Raw genomic sequence first — 17,402 nt, forward strand, 5'->3', positions numbered from 1 at the left:
AGAAGACGCCGTTTTTGTTGTTGAGCTGACGGATCCTCCTTCTCCTTTAAGAGCACGCTCCTCCCTCTGAGGTCGTTTCGTCCAGTCTTTCCCTCCATCAAGGTCTGGTGAGCATCTCTGAGGGGCGAGTCCATCTGGCGTTGGAACAAGGTCTGTGTTCATTTTAACTTCATTTCCCTTTTAAAAACATTACGGTAATGACACGTAGCGTGTGTGCCGGGCGCTCTTCTTGTTATTACACACTGTTCAGAGCATTTATAACATAATAATAACTAATATGTTGCATCTGTCAGGAAAAACGGGTCGAATCATTAATGCAAAGGACATTTTCTGACAGATTCATTAAAATACTAAGAAAACAAAAAAAGAAAAATCTGTTCATAGTATCATGGAATTGGACTTGATACAGTGTTCAAGTTGTTTTTATCAAAGCTGATGAATAATTCACTGAAATCTGCCCTGAACACCCCTCTACCGTAACACCTTGTATAGACGTGCATCTGAAATCCTGGTAGTGTTTCAGCAATGAATCTTCATCAGCAGCAGTAATTCTATTCGCCTGCAGCAGGAGGACAGGGGGGACCAGAAGAGAAGCTCTTGAACCAGGCTGTGGTCGTGCTGTCCTGCGCCTCCTACAGGAACCAGGCGCTCCACGTCTTCCTCCGCCCGGCGCTGCTCGCCTTGGCCATCGTCACCTCTTCCTCCAACAACAGACGTAAGAGGACGTCATCACACTTCCAGCTTCTATATACATGTCTGTAAATCACGTGTGTTTTTTACAGAGGAGGTCTACAACAGCTTCAGCTTCCTGAGAAACATGTTCTCCAACGAGTTCATCCTCTGTCCCGGAGCTACAGTGCAGGTAGAGCACGTTTCAGTCCGGTCAGGATGAATACTAGAGACGTGTTCATGTCCTGTTGTGATTCCAGGACTTTGAGGAGGCCTGCTACCTGCTGGTGAAGACCGGAGCTCTGCAGATCCCCCAGCAGGAGGTGCTGATCACAGAGAGAGGACACAGGACGCTGGCTTTCCTCACCAGCATCCTGGATCCCTTCTTACAAGGATACCAGGTGAGGCCATAGTGTAGCATACAAGACGGCCACTAGAGGGAGCTGTTGGCACACAGCCACAGTCTCAACAGTTGTGTGTGTCCAGGTTGTGTGCAGGTTCCTGTGTGAAGAGGCGACGGAGGCTCTGACAGACAAACAGTTCGTTCCTGCCGTCAGGAAGTTCATCATCAAACACCTGCTGACAGGTTTGTCTGGCACTAAGTCTTTGTCAGTGTTGTGCGACTGTAAATCAAGTCCCCCTGTACAACGTGAGCTGTGTGTGATCCAGGCACGCTGAGGTACGCCGAGGCGCTGTCGTCGGACCTGCAGAAGAACAGCCTGGCAGCTTTGCTGAGGCTCGGAGCCGTGCGGAGAGTAAAAGGGTACACCATCTTTATTATCAAATTCTTAATGCATTCATATTGAACTGTCTGATAATCCAGGATAGGGATAAGGCATGGATTAAATTACAGATTACTAATCTTGTTGTTTGAGATTAAAAGGGAAAAATGTGTGGTTTCATTATGGGTTAACTTTTCTATAGTCTAAGCCCTGTCTGGTTTATTGAGAACTTGTGTTGCCACTTAACCCTTTCAGTCTGTGAGGTGACCCTCAGCTAAACAAGTCTGTAAAAACACTGTTGGCACATTTGTTTGCTTTGCATTATGCTAAAAGTGCAAAAACGACCCCGATCCTTTAAAATTGATTGATTGATTAAAAAAAAAAAGAAAGTTAACATTACTCACATTTGAATGAATGTATTAATGGTATTTAAGATTTAGATTTATTATGTTATCTTGTTATTGTGAACAATGAGTTTGGTGTCAAAACAGAAACAGCTGTCAGAGTGAGCGGTGGAAACGTAGCGTCTCTCATGCTAACAGCTTCTTTCTCTTTCAGAGGAGCTGAGCAGGGCACTCTGAAAGTCAACAAGGTGATGGTGAACTCCCTGGAAGACACTCTGGGTAAAATTAAAAAAGAAACAAGCTGCTGTCGCCATTACTGACCTGATCTCTGGGTTCTCAGCAGGCCTTTAAAATGCCTCTCATGTTTGTGCGTTTGTCCAGGAGGAAAACTGCCCACTCAGAAAGCCGCCGCCGCTCGCCTCTAACACTCGGCGACCTCTCCAGCCAAGGAGTCAAGAAGAAGAAGACTGAGCTACGGTTTACCAGTAAGGCAGCCCCTCAGCTCAACCGCCATCTTGAGATGAGTCGGCGCCTCTTTCATTTTTTCCCCTTGATTCAGAACTGCTTCTTCTTAAAAGCCTTTTTTAACAAAAGCTTCTCAATGTGCCAGCTCCACTCCAGAGTGGCGCCCGCTCCCCATCCAGGCGTTTAATACACAGCCTTTCAGTCTGTTCCTTCATCTCCTCCATTAGCCGTTAGCTTCTCTTATCACCCTTTCAGCACTTTAATCAGTGGCTTTCCGCTACACGCTGTGCACCTGCTGTGTATCTAACTACGTTCTGTGAAAGTTTGTCATAACATGTTTTAACTTTGGTCTTTGTTTCTTTTTGTCTGCGCCAGTTCTGCCCCCCTGGTTTTCCAGGTGTGCCACAGGGCCCCCCTCAGGGCTCCTGCCAACAGTCCGAGCTGCACGGGCAGCGTTTGTTTACACAGTGGAGATATAGCTACTAGTTACAAACAATATTGCCAAAGGAACACATTTGTCCTCAAACCTAGCATAGCTACTGAAGTGGCTTTACAGTCACCGAGTCATAATGAAACGATGCAGTCACTGAATCACACAAGTGATTGTTAAGACTCAGGATTACTTTGTTTTATCAGCATTTCCAAATTATACTAGATTAGGTTGTTTTTTAATCTCATATTGACTTTATTTATTGGCTTGCTACCTGTCTGTGCACTCCTGTTACTCTTGAACTCCACCTCAGCTGTTCTAAAACAGGCCGAGCTGCTCCGAAGGCATCAACACATCACCTCCGACTGAAAGCCCCTTAATCTGGGTTTAGATTACAGAATTATTGGCTTCGTTAATCCACCCATTCACCCTACACAACATTATGCTAACGTTTGGGCCGCGTATATCATGCTATCACCAGAGGTTGCTAACAAAGGCTAATTCTGTTTCCAACAGCATGAGCCCTGGAGGCTAACATTAGCTTACACACATAATGATGCACTTTCTCTAGTGGATTATTGTATCCTCTGCAGTGTTTTATGCCAGATTAGATTAGATTAGAGCCATATGTACAAATATACAGAATGTAAAGAAGAACAAACGATAATCCAGGATATATGGATAAAGCCCGGATTAAATTACAGATTACAAATCTTGAAGGGTTTGAGATTAAAAGGGGAAAATGTGTGGTTTCATTATGGGTAACTTTTCTATAGTCTAAGCCCTGTCTGAGTGGTTATTTGTGTAGCTACGTAACCCTTTCAGTCTGTGAGGTGACCATGAGCAAAGCAGCGAGCCACATGTGGACGTCTAAACCGCAGATCAGTTTCTCACTGTGTGTGTGTGTTTCATTAACATCAGCTTTAAGTAATGGATTTCTATATTGGATTGTATTCATTTAACTAAGTCGGAGGTTTTTTAGTACTGGTGAAATATAAATAAAGTGTTTTGAAGTACAAGCTGTGTGTTGTCATAATCTTCACCTCTAGGTGTCAGACTTGCCTCTCCGTGAGCCCGCACACACACATAGCTGTATGGTTGTAGAGCTGTAGCACAATAACTAGTTTTAGCACGACTAGCATGGCTTTCTAGCATGATGGCTATGGACTCTTAGCACGGCTAGCGTGGCTGTGTACCTTTTGGCTTGTTTTGCATGATGGTTGTGTAATATTAGCATGACTAGCATGAATGTGACTGTTTATTTAAATAGCTGCAGCAAGATAATCCAATCCATCTTTATTTATAGAGCACTTTTAAAAACAAGGTCAGCCTAGTGCTGTGCACAGCCTATCAAGTGTAGAATTAATGACTAATAAAATAAAATGAAGTAAAATAAATATAAATGTGATAAAACACAGAGTTAAAAGCCAGAGTTTTAAGTGATGACTTAAAAACCATAAAAGAATCCTATGAGCTATGGAGTCTAAAATGCAAGAGCTATTAAAATTACTAAGCAGCTCCTCAACTGTGCTGCCGTTTTCCTTTTCAGATTCCCAATTTTCAATAAAAGCTTGACAGAAAATCGGGGCAGAGAGTGAGCTCAGAGGGCGAGAGTGGATTTTTTGATAGGTCTATGGTCAGGAAGGAGTGGAATTTGGAACTGCGCTGTGATCTGTGACAGGAAATGGTGTTAGGGATACCTGTTCTACATCAACACAGTTTGAGATCACAAGATCCAAAATGTGAGCTTTGCTGCGGCTGGGGGATTTTACATGTTGGTTCAGATGAAAAGATTGTAGCAGTTTAATGAAGTCGGAGGCAAGTGGAGAAGAAGTAGGACAACAAACGTGAATGTTAAAATCCCCTAAAATGATGAGCCTGTCATATTTGACCATGATGATTGATAAAAATGTGCAAATTCCTGAATGAAACCAGAAATGAAATAAAACCAGAAACTCAACACAACAACACAGTGACAGGTCGGTCACACTGTAACTGATGCTTCACAACAAGTTGTGTAACTTCTGGTGTTTTTCTTTACAATCAGCCCTCAGGTCTCATGATCAGTGAAATATGAAGGAAGTGTCAGAACCGGTCTGACAGCTGGGTGACTCTGCACTCAGACCTGTTCTATCTACTGAAATGCGTGTCTCACTCTGCAGCCCTGCAGCCGCACTAGGGGTGGGCGATCAAATATCGATAGTATCGATACCAACGTTAGGATCAGTAATTACTCGATACTAGCCTGATGAGATCGATATAATCAATTTCATACAATTTCACATGTTCCAAGTAAGAGAAAACACTAACAAAAAAACACACTATACGTGTAGAAAACATATAACTAGAAGTCAATTCCAATGTATAAATTCATGATTATGGACCAGCTTGTTTGTTATATTGCTTATTTCAGAGAGAACTGACAAAACATCAAAAACGTCGCTCTAAGGATTGGACTGATTCTGGTACCAAGCAAGAGGTCTGGTCAATCTGGTTCTGACAGCTAGAGTTCTTCAGGAGCTTTCAAGAACACTTGGAACCATGTTAGAGGGTGCCAAAGTTTACTTTGACCTGTTGACCTCTGAAATCTAAAGGGCCATAACTCAGCAATACAATTGGTCAGCAATGTGGCTCTAAGTGGTCTTGAAAGCCCTTGAAGAACTCTGTCACATATGTTAGAACCAGATTTGCAGCTCCCTGTTTCAGGTCAATCCCCTGATTTGACCTGAAACTGACAAAATCCATGAAAATGCAGAATCTGGCCTCTGAGGTTTAGGGGGCTACTTGCTGTTATATGTTGTCAATAGAAGATCCAGGAACCTGCTACCAATGTATACTGAACAGAGTTCTATTACATATATGAGCGCCAACTAGATGGCACTGACCTGGACCTAACCACCTGTCTATCTCGCGATGGCCTCAGGAAAGGCAGGTGTGCCAACAGCTACACAGCCCACACATGACAGTTGTTGAACAACCAGACCAGACCAGCTTGTGGTCAGACCACAATCAGTGTCAGTAAAACATAAACTCCGATGTAAAAGAGGGTTACATGGCATTAGTAAGGAAAGCATGTCATTGTGACCATTTGCATGTAACTTAAGTTATAAGTTACTAGGTACAGCTGAGGTACTAACTGAAGCTAACCCTAACCCTACCCTAAGAAACTGCTACTGTGAGGTGCAGGAAGCGACCTGCCGCTGTGGAAACACAACTCATTTACACTAACATAAAGCAGCAGAGCACAAAGACCTCGAGCTGCAGAGGAAACAGAGGGAGGAGGAAGAGGCAGATCCCCAAACATGAACCAGAGACAGAGGTCACTGACAGAGGCTTTACTGCAAAACACCCATGAATATCCAGGAGAGGATTTAAAGAAGTGAAGGTTCAGACTGAATCTGCAGCATGAATTAATGGCGTCTTTCTGAGTGCAGTGATAACACATGCAGTTTGAGCAGAATGAACTGTCATATCACCAGCTGAAATAAATGTTGTTCTCAAATTCAAAATATATCTAATAATGTAATGATACAAGTTTATATAATGATATGTATTTCAGTATGGTTGGTATAATTATTATCACCTGTAGAAGGACCTTTACTCTTCATATTTAGGCTCCATGCAGACAGGTGTCAGACTTTGATCAAATTATCTTCATTATGTTATTTAACCTACATGATTCATAAAGAGCCGTGGCTGTCACAAGGAGCATCGCTGACATGTGAAGTTATAACTTCATACAAGTTATACAGTTCTGCACTTTGTTTGCAGCTTGATTTACTTAACAGATGTTTATTGTGTGTTATTATTCTGCTAATCATGATCAACTGATTAAAGGCAAAAAGAAGGCAAAAAATAATCATTGTATGATCATGAAACTTCCAAAGTAAAAGTATCGGTATTGGTAAAAAAGGGTAGTGTGGAACGCAATAAGTCTTTGACCGTGTATAACCACTTATGAAGTCCTGTTTGGAAGCCAGTATAAGGAGCATGTTTAAGAACATTAAGATGGATAAGCCCTCTTTTTGTGCTCGACAGTGGCCGCACCATTTAAGTTAAGAGGAATTCAAGAGGTTGGTGCACTATTAGTCATAGTCCGGGGGACTTGTACTCGGTGCGCCCTATAATCCAGAAAATATGGTCAATCTTTCAGTCAGTCTGGTTCTGACATCACTCCGGCCACATTGCAGAGGTGGAGCTGCTCTGCTCATGATGTCACTGCTGCTGTAAAAACACAGACACAGACATAAGAAGTGCACAAAGTGTTTTGCAGTCATGTAGCATGTGATGCAAAGCTGACAGATGAAAGTCATGTCTGAAGCAGCACAGTGCATTTCCATCTGCTCAACACAACAACACAGGTCAGAGTCACACTGTAACTGATGCTTCACAACAAGTTGTGTAACTTCTGGTGTTTTTCTTTACAATCAGCCCTCAGGTCTCATGATCAGTGAAATATGAAGGAAGTGTCAGAACCGGTCTGACAGCTGGGTGACTCTGCACTCAGACCTGTTCTATCCACTGTTAACCCATTCATGTCAGTGTTGTATCAGGTGTCCTGTTTTCAAGGTAATGAAATAGATGGATGATAATATCCTGAATTTCCCTGAGGGACCTCATCCCTGCTGCACTGTGTAAGGTGTGTGATCCATGCTGCTTCTGCTCAGTGATTGATACTCACAGTGAGGTCTCATTCAGTCAGCAACCATTCTCAATAACACTGTTAGACTGTAGCAGACACACGTTGAATCATGTCTGCCCTCAGGACCATGAAGGTGTGACAGGAATGCAGGTTACAGAGAGTCCGGCTGCGACAGCTGATACTTATATTTACTGTATTTGACTTCAGGGTTTGCAGCACATTATGTCGACCAAGTCATGTAAAGAAATCGGTCCAGACAGTGTTTAGCTTGTGTGTTTTCTTGTTGTCTGTCAGAGGCTGGGTCGTGGCTCTGCTTCAGAGAGTTGGCTGCTGACACCTGGCTCCCAGCTGAACCAACAGTCTGTTTAAACCTGTTCAGAGTTTCTAGGAAGTCATGTGACCACAGAGGCTCCTCCTATGATGGAGTATAAACACCCTGAACACTGACTGCTCTCTGCTTCGTCACAGAAACCAACAGCACAGGTAAGACTCACTCACTGTGAAGGAATGATGAGAAAATGCTTCCAACATGTTGAGTGCAGAGTTTTAATGTGGACATTAGCTGGATAGATCAGTAGGAATCAATGGCTTTATGTTATCATGTTCTATTATGAAGGTGACATCATGAGGTCACAGGTAAAGTATAAAAATGTTGATGAAGAGAGAGAAAAGGCTCAAAAGCCTACAAGTGGCTGCTTAGTGCCAAAACCACAGATATGTTTGCAGCACACTGTAGCAGCAGCAGGTGCAGGGCCCACATCAGTGCAGAAGCAGGTCCATGGAGTGCACAGGCCGTCAGAGTGCACACAGCTTTAATGAGCAGCAGAGTAGTAACACAGAGGGAGGAGGAGGAGAGACGAGAGCCAGCAGGGACCGGAGCAGGAGTCAGAATAGCTCCTGTCAGCCGGTAGAAGTACGGGAGCAGTAGATGAGTGACTGTTGCCTTTGTTGCTTTTGTTTACAAATCGTGCTATGACTTGTTGTCATGGTGACTTGGTGTAAACAGTACATTACATTTAGCAGCGTTTCTTTGACGGCCACTTTAGCTTGAAGATGGGAATGGTGGCCCTGTGGCCATCTCTCCCCAGATGAAAGCTCTGAGTGTTACAAGAATGTTTTTAGCATGGCCACTCTCTTCCGTGTAGTCTAATGTCCTTTATTTCATCTTTGAACAGCACATATATGCTCTGGTATGCATAACTTATAAATAACCATGGTGGGCCGCCATGGACAGAAATGCCAGGGCCACATTTTAGTCCCAGGTCAGCCTGATAAAGAGAATGTAGTTTGGTTGTAACAGGATCAACTCATTGTAAACTGGTGTTTAGAATTTCAATACATCACCCTTATCAATGTGCAGCTGTGAGGAGGGTGTAGCCTACTGAGATGTGAGTGGAGCTGGATGCTCACAAAGATGAGAACCTTGGTGCTGGTGCAGCGCCCTCTCATGGTGACTTCCATGACTGTTGCCAGGCAACAGATTCCACTGGGCTTGGTTTAAGATGTAGTATGTTTGTTTATTGGAAAATGATACAGTATTAAATATGGAGCAAAAATGATCTGAAGGATTCAGACCAGTCATCGATCTGTGCTGATCTGTAGCTCATTGATTGCTGAACTCCATCTAGTGGACAGACAGTAGAAGTGAATCAGGAAATGTCTTTCAGACACTTGATGACTTTTATAGCAGATGAACAGCTGTTTCAGAACAACTTGTGTTACTGTAGTGTTTTTCTGTTCCAGTCACAGCAGACTGTAGAACTCTCAGGTCACATGATCAGTGAGGAATGCAGGGAGTGTCAGAACCGGTCTGACAGCTGGATGACACTGCACTCATCACTTGTATCTACCGTTAACCCATTCATGACCACAGTGGCGTTTGTATGATTTGACAGCATTTAAACACCTGCTGTGAAAATGTCGGTTTGTTCTGAGTTCATCAGATCAGACTACTTCCAGGACTGACGCCATAGAGACATACTGTAAAGACAATCAAATGAACTGGGCCTTCAAGGAGGGTCAGTGGGTGCTGCTGGGGGGACATGGCACCCTGCTGATATAATGGTAGGAGAAACACTGATGTCTACAGCTCTGATTATCAGCCCTACACACTACAGTGTGGACTAGCTGCACCACCTGCTAAACACAAAGGTTGTAGGTCTGGTCTTAAAGGTGGAGGTGGTGTCTGCCTCTTTAATCCAGATTTACACCTGGTTCCAGAGTGAGGGCTCCTGGTGATTAAAGGCTCCTCCCAGTCTACTTTAATGGATTCTAGGAACTACAAGTAAACCTGCACTCTGAGATCTGAGTGTTCTATTGGGAATATATGGGACTATTAGATCCTGCAGGTGTAACAGAGCTTGATCATTAAGGGCCTTGAGAGTAAGGAGGAGGATTTTGAAGTCTGGATTGTACTGGAAGTCAGTGAAGAGAAGGTTCAAGAGCAGCTGTATATGTACCTGTATATATATTCTATTTATTTATTATTTCTTTGTTACATGCTGCTGCTGCTACAAGCTAATCCCCTACAGGGATTCATAAAGTCCATCTTAATCAGTTAGTCTGGTTCTGACATCACTCCGGCCACATTGCAGAGGTGGAGCTGCTCTGCTCATGATGTCACTGCTGCTGTAAAAACACAGACACAGACATAAGAAGTGCACAAAGTGTTTTGCAGTCATGTAGCATGTGATGCAAAGCTGACAGATGAAAGTCATGTCTGAAGCAGCACAGTGCATTTCCATCTGCTCAACACAACAACACAGGTCAGAGTCACACTGTAACTGATGCTTCACAACAAGTTGTGTAACTTCTGGTGTTTTTCTTTAGAATCAGCCCTCAGGTCTCATGATCAGTGAAATATGAAGGAAGTGTCAGAACCGGTCTGACAGCTGGGTGACTCTGCACTCAGACCTGTTCTATCCACTGTTAACCCATTCATGTCAGTGTTGTGTCAGGTGTCCTGTTTTCAAGGCGTGGTTTCTCTGGAGTTACTTCTTGTTCATTTCCTGACAGACAGCAGCAGATGAGCAGCTCCACACATGAAGCTGGAAACTTCTGGAAGTCAGAGCTGACTCAGCAGGTGAGAATCTGTCAATATCTGATCAGTGATCAGTTTGACCACCTCATTGATTTTACTGCAGTGTAACTGATTGATCTTTATTGTTGTTCAACTGAAACGTCTGTTCTACAATCGCTCCCTCTCTGAAACTCAGAACAACTCGTCTAAAACCTCTTTAAATAGAAAATGTTGGTTTATGCTGAGTTTATCAGATCAGTGTGTTTTTTACTTGTAGTTGAACAAACTCTCAGGTCACATGATCAGTGAGAAATGCAGGGAGTGTCAGAACCGCTCCGACTGGATGACTTTCTGTGATGTTTGTGTTCACTGAGCTGCACAGTTTAAAAAATCCTGAATGTAAATCTTCTTTGTTGTGTGTTAGCAGATTTGTTTTAGGAAACAGTGATTTTATTTTCTGTGTTGTTTCACTGAGCTGCTGATGTTCACAGTTGTGTATCAGGTGTCCTGTTTTAAAGTCCTGGTTTTTATGGAGTTGCTTTTTGTCCATTTCCTGTCTGTCAGACAGCAGCAGGACAAAAGTGTCTGTAAGTCCATCTGAACTGATCCAGCAGGTGAGAGTCCTTCCAGAGAAATCTCTCCATGTCTGATCACACTGTGCTGCATCACTGACTGATGGTACAGTACAGATGTTTCTGCTGCTGATTGGCTGCTTTCTCTTTGCTCTTTGATGACTTTTATAGCAGATGAACAGCTGTTTCAGAACAAGTTGTGTTACTGTAGTGTTCAAGTATGTAGTTGTCCCCTAACTGGGCAACTAATCTACTCACTTAAAAAGCTCAAAATAAAGTGGTGCACGTAGAAAGAAGAACAAATGAAATGTAAGTGAAAATGACACGCTGTATTCAATAATACAGATGTTATTTTCCATGGTTAGCTCAGGCTGTAAACCTGTTTATTTCTACTGTAAAGTTGGACTTTACAACATGGAGCTCTGTGGGGATGGGCTCACTGTTGGAGCCAGGCCCCAGAGGCTGAAAGGGGAACTGCAGGTTTTGAGTCTTCTACATACCTAGAGAAGATTGAAGCAAGGCGTCTGGACTTGTAGAGTCTAGAAGACGTTTCGCTGCTCATCCAAGCAGCTTCATCAGTTCTAACTGTTTGGTGGAAACATGGTTTATATGTGGTTACAGACCTCAGTGGGTGGGTCTGGGTAAATCTTACAAACAATAGCAATAAATGTTTCCATAGTTACCTGTGATGTTCTGGCTGACTGGGCCAGGTGTGTCTAACGACTGGCTAACGACTATGAAACTGCCGGAGGGGGACTGGTTGACAGCCCTACGTATGATGACCTGGATGACTGAGAATCTTCATCAACAGTCTAGTCAGTATTTAGTTATTATATTATTGACACTGTTGTCTTGTTCATCATTAATGTTCTTTATTAAAACTGCTTTTAAGTTTTATTTATTGTTGAAATAATATTCCTGCAAAAGTGAAGGGGGGATGAAGAACACAGGCTGTCGATCAGATGGTTGTGATCAGCTGTATTGAATGCAGCACTAAGGTCCAGTAATAAGACAGAGACTTTGGATGCATCATTTCCAGATGTAGGCCATTCAAGACTTTAATAAGTGCAGTCTCTGCGCTGTGGTGTGCTCAAATCCAGAAATTCATTCAAATGATTGTTCCACACCAAAATGCATGGATTTGTTAGGAAATGTTTTCATTGACTTTTCCCAGAAAAAGAAGGTTAGATATTGGCCTGTAGTTATTTGTAGCTGAAGCATCCAGGTTGGATTTTTTTAGACAAAGTTTAATTACTGCAGTTTTCAGGGCTCGAGGAAACTGCCCTGACTGAAGAGAATAGTTTACCATTTGGACACATCTGAAGCTGCGTAGTTAAAATCAACAACAACAAGTAAAGGTTGGAGGCAGATTATCAAGGGAGGGACTTTTGGGCAGCAGTTCAGCTGGGACTGGTACTCCTGAGTTTGTCAGTCTGTCTATTACAGAGAACAATGTGCGAGCATTGTTACTGTTTCTAACAATAATCTCTGAAAAAAGGATTGTCTTGTATTTTTCAGTTCCTGGTTGTAGTCATGTAGGTTGTCTTTGGCGCAGGATATACTCCACTGATATCAGCATTCATTTTTCTCTTTCTGTGTGTTTTTGTCTTGGCACTAAGTGTGTGTCAGGTGACTTCAGTCTGTTCAGGTCCCACTTTCATAGGTTTTGGAAAGGACACAGTGTCATCCAGGTTTAGCTTATCAGCGGCAGGAGGATCATAATTAACACTGCTTTTTGTGGATAGAGATTTAGCTTTCTTACCACCAGGTGTGTGAGTCTCATGAAGACTTTTATCATGCTTGTGTCAGTGATTTGCTCCGGACATGTCTCCACCAGGCTGAAGAATAAACTCAGCTGCAGCAGGTCTGTTGCATTGTTAAAAAATCCAACACTAACACTGAAACCAGCCTGTGTAGCTGCCGATCTGAGAGTGGGGACGAGTGGGGAGGTGCAGACATGCTGTGTGTGGGTTTCCCCTCAGCCTGGGACATAACAGAGACAACCAAAGCAGACAAAAGACAAAATCCAATAAGAGACCACAAAGGGTTGAAAAGGTCCAAACACAGGAAGAAACAGCTCCACAGTCCAAAAGCAGGCAGGACTCAGACACAAAGAATCTCATCCAAAGGGTCAGACTGGACTGATGGACTGAAGAGTGAAGACACTGAGACACTGAGCTGTGAGCAGCATTATTAGGGTTAGGGTTAGGGCGAGAAACGCCACTGTTTAAGAAAACGAGTTACCACCAAAATAAGTTTCACACGGGGTCTCTGTTTAAAGCTTTTAATCAATTAGTAACAAAACACGTTATCCGCCATGTTTCCCTGCACCGTTTCTTCCCTTTTTCCCCAATCTGCTACAAACGCCCTGATTTTCAGCACAATGCAGCATTTCCATTCAACCAATCACGGGGCAGCTTTCCAACTGTCATGGTGGAGGGTTTGTATGAAAACTAGAAGTTTCATATAAACCCTTTTTGGAAAGAAAACACTTTTTTCTGGATTTATAGCGTTTTGGAAGCAATCTCTTCATTTGTTAGGCGGGACAGCCGAAACCAGTTAAACAAGCTTTTACTGACAGCTCTGAACAGACCACATTAACTTATCATTCATTTTAGTGCAGCCGCCACAACTTCCATTTCACAAACCATTGTTTAATCTTCAGTTATTATATTTCCTTTTATTTTGCTTTGTGCTTTGGTTTCATTCTGTAACACTGGACTTATTTTTATGAAGGTTTGAACTCTGACAGTTTGAACAGGAGAGAAAGGAGTATAAAGTGTGTAGTGAGGGCTTCACAGCCTTAAAGCATCTAGAATAACTGTAAAAAATAAAGCCGATTACTTCACGGATTTCACCTTTTGCTGGTTATTTTTGGAACGTAACCCCGCGATTAACGAGGGACCTCTGATGAGAAGGAAGAGACTGGGCTCTCAGCTGCAGTAAAGGGGGCAGGTCTGGCTCCAACACAGGTTTCAATGTGCAAGATGTCTTGCCCTCACATTCTTCTTCCATTTCCACTTGTCCTGAAACTTCGGCCTTCGCTGTCAACCTTCCTTTTCTTACTCACACTTGCCATTTTAGAAATGGGCAATAAAAAAACACAGATCACTGGCAAACTGGGTGGTGAGAGTTTGACCATGTTTGCTGCCATCTTGTGGTGAAATGTTAAATATATATAAATAATAATCATTTTTAAACGTGTGATTTCATCCTGTGGACAACAGTACTGGTGGCATATTATGACATTATTGATTTTATGACAGAGGCTTCGGCCCAGTGAACATATGAACTGGACTTTTGGTCTGTTCTACAGGAAGAACCCTCAATGATAATGCACCAACAATCCCAACCAAAGAAAGGAACATAAGGACAGAAGAACCAAACAGGAAGAAAATAGAAATAACTATTGTTTATATAACCTAGAAAATTTCACAAGACATTTTGAGTGGGCCAATGCGCGCTCACCCACACTCTGCTGCCGGTCCGCCCCATTATATACCACCAAACCTCATTCCTGATCACCATATGTGAAAGATGCCACTGATGACATTTCATGCTTTTACAGTGTTTCTGGTTTTATATAAGGTTTAATAGGCCCCAAGCTTCTCCATTCATTCTGGATGGAGGAATCCTAAAGATGTGGATGTGACTTTGGCTGCTATTTTATGAAGTTTGGTAAAAGACATGAACATGAGGACTCAGTATGATAAAGTCCAACTCCTTATGAGCAGTTTGCAGTTGAAATGAATATTCTGTGTAGAGGCATGCCAGACTGATAGGCTTCCAAAGTTAGCTGGGTTTTGTCAGGGATCTCACCAGTTTCCCATTATTTCCTATGAGGGGGGTTAGGTCAGCTTAAGTGGCTTGCCTGTCAAAACAAAAAGTGGCACAGACATGGGGACTCAATATGTCAGAGGTCTAATGTTTATCTACATTTTACATTTTGAATGAAGGTTCTGTGTGAAAGCATGCCCAAACACCATGCCTTCAAAGTTTTGACAGTGATTTGATGCCTGTGGGGAGGGTTGATCGCAGTTTTTCTGGATTTTTTCAAACACCGTTTATCCGATCGCTACCAAACCTCAGAGGGTAGTAGTCCTGACCGAGCCGGTCGATTTGATGTATAATTTGTAGGGGTGGCTAGCGCTAGTTAGCTGTGAAATGAATTAGAGGCTTTTATTTTGAAAATCAGTGTGTGTCTGTGTAAGTGTGTGTGTGTGTGGGGGGGGGTGGGTTGGGGACACTCCCTAATGCATGTTAAAACATGTTTAAGTGTTTTATTTTGAAAATCTACACGTCAGAATATCCTGTCATTGTGCAGGGTCTTTTATTTTGAAAATCCATGTTTGTGTGACTGTGTGTTGGCAGGTGTGTATAGTGTGTGTCTGCTGATTTGGAGGCTTCTATTTTGAAAATCAGTGTGTGTGTGTGTGTGTGTGTCTGCCTCTGTATGGATCAATACAGTGAAGTTACATGAATGAATGAATGAATGAACCCAATGCATTGTTAATGGGAGCGGCCATCTTTGCTGATGTCATCAGAGAAGTCAGTCAGAGCACCTGTTACAGTTACCATGGAAACGGCACCCTCAGTTTTCGGCTTCCTGGTTTTGTGACTTTTGCCTTTTTCTCTCTCTCTCCCCATTCACCGTCTATGTCGTTCGCCCACTGTTTTTTTGCGATTTACCTGAAAACCGTACGTCGGAACGGAAAGAAAAGTCATAGCACAGGTGTCCCGGTACAGCCGGACGTCCTGTAAAAGTTTCAGGTCGCTCACATTAAAGCTGTGGGACTAGTTCTGCTGAAAATGTGTCCAGAAGAAGGAGAATAATACAGAAGCGGAATAAGTATTTACAATAGTAACAGTGGAACAATATCAGGATAGATCAGGAGGTCTGAGTCTGGTCTTTCAGTCCAGATCCTCCTCCAGACTCTGATGAAGGAGCTTTTGGATGATGCTCTTTATCCAATGATACAGTTGATGCTGCTGTTCTTCTCATGTTCTAAATGTGTCGTCTGTCTTTACTCACATTGCTGCAAATATCCAGTTTGTGTTTGAACACAAAGCTGATAGTTGTGTGTTTGTTCATTCAAACATTAGTGACAAAAAGTCTGATGATAAACTTTGTATGAATGAACAACACATCAGTCAGTAAAGACAGAATGAAGCCATCAGATGTGTCAGATGATAAACTGCAGCTGTGTCTTTTTCTCTCCATCAGATTTCTGTCAACTTGAAGTCGACACAAACTCAGTGCACACAAAGCTCAAACTGTCTGACAACAACAGGAAGGTGACACATGTGTGGGAGGAGGAGCCATATCCTGATCATCCAGACAGATTTGACTACTGGCCTCAGCTGCTGTGTAGAAATGTTCTGACTGGTCGCTTGTTTTGCTGGTCGATTGTTTTCTCCAAACCAGCAGTGTTGACTGCTGGTTTGGAAGAAACAATCAGTCCTGGAGTCTGATCTGCTCTGATTGTGGTTACTCTGTCTGGCACAATAACAGAGTAACATCCATCTCCTCCTCCTCTGTCTCTCACAGAGCAGCAGTGTATGTGGACTGTCCTGCTGGCACTCTGTCCTTCTACAGAGTCTCCTCTGACACACTGATCCACCTCCACACCTTCAGCACCACATTCACTCAGCCTCTACATGCTGGGTTCTGGTTGGGTTCTGGTTCCTCAGTGAGTCTGTGCTGTGTGTAGAAGCAGAGTGTGTGGAAGTGACAGCAGCTTCAACTTTGTGCTTTAAATGTTGATGATGTTTCACTTTCATTTGAATCACTGACTGTGATTTCAGGTCAGAACATGTTTTTGTCTTAGAAGCAGTGAAATGAAGAATGTGAAGCTGAATTTATGATCATGAACTTTGACATGTCCTCACAAATGAAACCCTTACATTAAGAAATGCATGATTCCATGTTGTTATGGCTCTGATATTAAAATGTAGTATTATAATAGGAGTTAATGGACCTAAGTGGAAAACACCATTTAAAACTGCTGCAATACAAACACTAATAACTCCAACTCAATATTTTGGATCAACTTTGACATGACAGATATAAAATAATGCCTGAGCCTCCCAACTTGTACAATAACTTGTCTGTCCGTTCTTTCTCTCTCTCTCTCCTCTCCCTTCCTCTCGCTCTCTCTCTCCCTCTCCCTCTCTCTCTCTCCCTCTTGCTCTCTCTGCTCCTCCTACAACAAAATGCCAACAGGCAGAATGACCGTTTGATATAATAATGATAATATTGCTCCTCACGTGAACTATACTTTATATATTACTACAGGTTTCATAGTTTTTTTATATTATTTATTTTATATGTTTTTTTTTCATACTTCTTGATTCCACTTAGTATTTCGTGAGAATTACTTACTCTGATTACTCTTATTACTTACTCTATATTGGCCACTACTTTACTTTGACAGCAAGGGAGAATATTTTTTCCAACTGACTAGTAATTCAAAAGTAACATTTTCACAAAAATATTCTAGAAAGATAAATCACCTTTGAAATCAATCAAAAGACGATGT

At 42.5% G+C, this 17,402-nt stretch overlaps 1 protein-coding gene across 1 annotated transcript in view; it reads left to right on the forward strand.

Moving 5' to 3' along the window:
- LOC114429907 (dihydroxyacetone phosphate acyltransferase-like) overlaps positions 1 to 2,407 on the forward strand; it is a gene marked incomplete at its 5' end in the record, with an annotated part of 3,969 nt that extends 1,562 nt beyond the window's left edge. Inside the window, 8 exons of the mRNA XM_028398516.1 lie at positions 52 to 150; positions 566 to 715; positions 783 to 862; positions 930 to 1,070; positions 1,156 to 1,255; positions 1,339 to 1,432; positions 1,950 to 2,014; positions 2,117 to 2,407. Of these exons, the coding sequence (XP_028254317.1) occupies positions 52 to 150; positions 566 to 715; positions 783 to 862; positions 930 to 1,070; positions 1,156 to 1,255; positions 1,339 to 1,432; positions 1,950 to 2,014; positions 2,117 to 2,160 (773 nt within the window). The remainder of the gene's footprint in view (positions 1 to 51; positions 151 to 565; positions 716 to 782; positions 863 to 929; positions 1,071 to 1,155; positions 1,256 to 1,338; positions 1,433 to 1,949; positions 2,015 to 2,116) is intronic.
- Between the last annotated feature and the right edge of the window lie 14,995 nt (positions 2,408 to 17,402).

The sequence above is a fragment of the Parambassis ranga genome, unplaced genomic scaffold (genome assembly GCF_900634625.1).
Source record: "Parambassis ranga unplaced genomic scaffold, fParRan2.1 scaffold_21_arrow_ctg1, whole genome shotgun sequence".
Lineage (NCBI taxonomy): Eukaryota > Metazoa > Chordata > Actinopteri > Ambassidae > Parambassis > Parambassis ranga.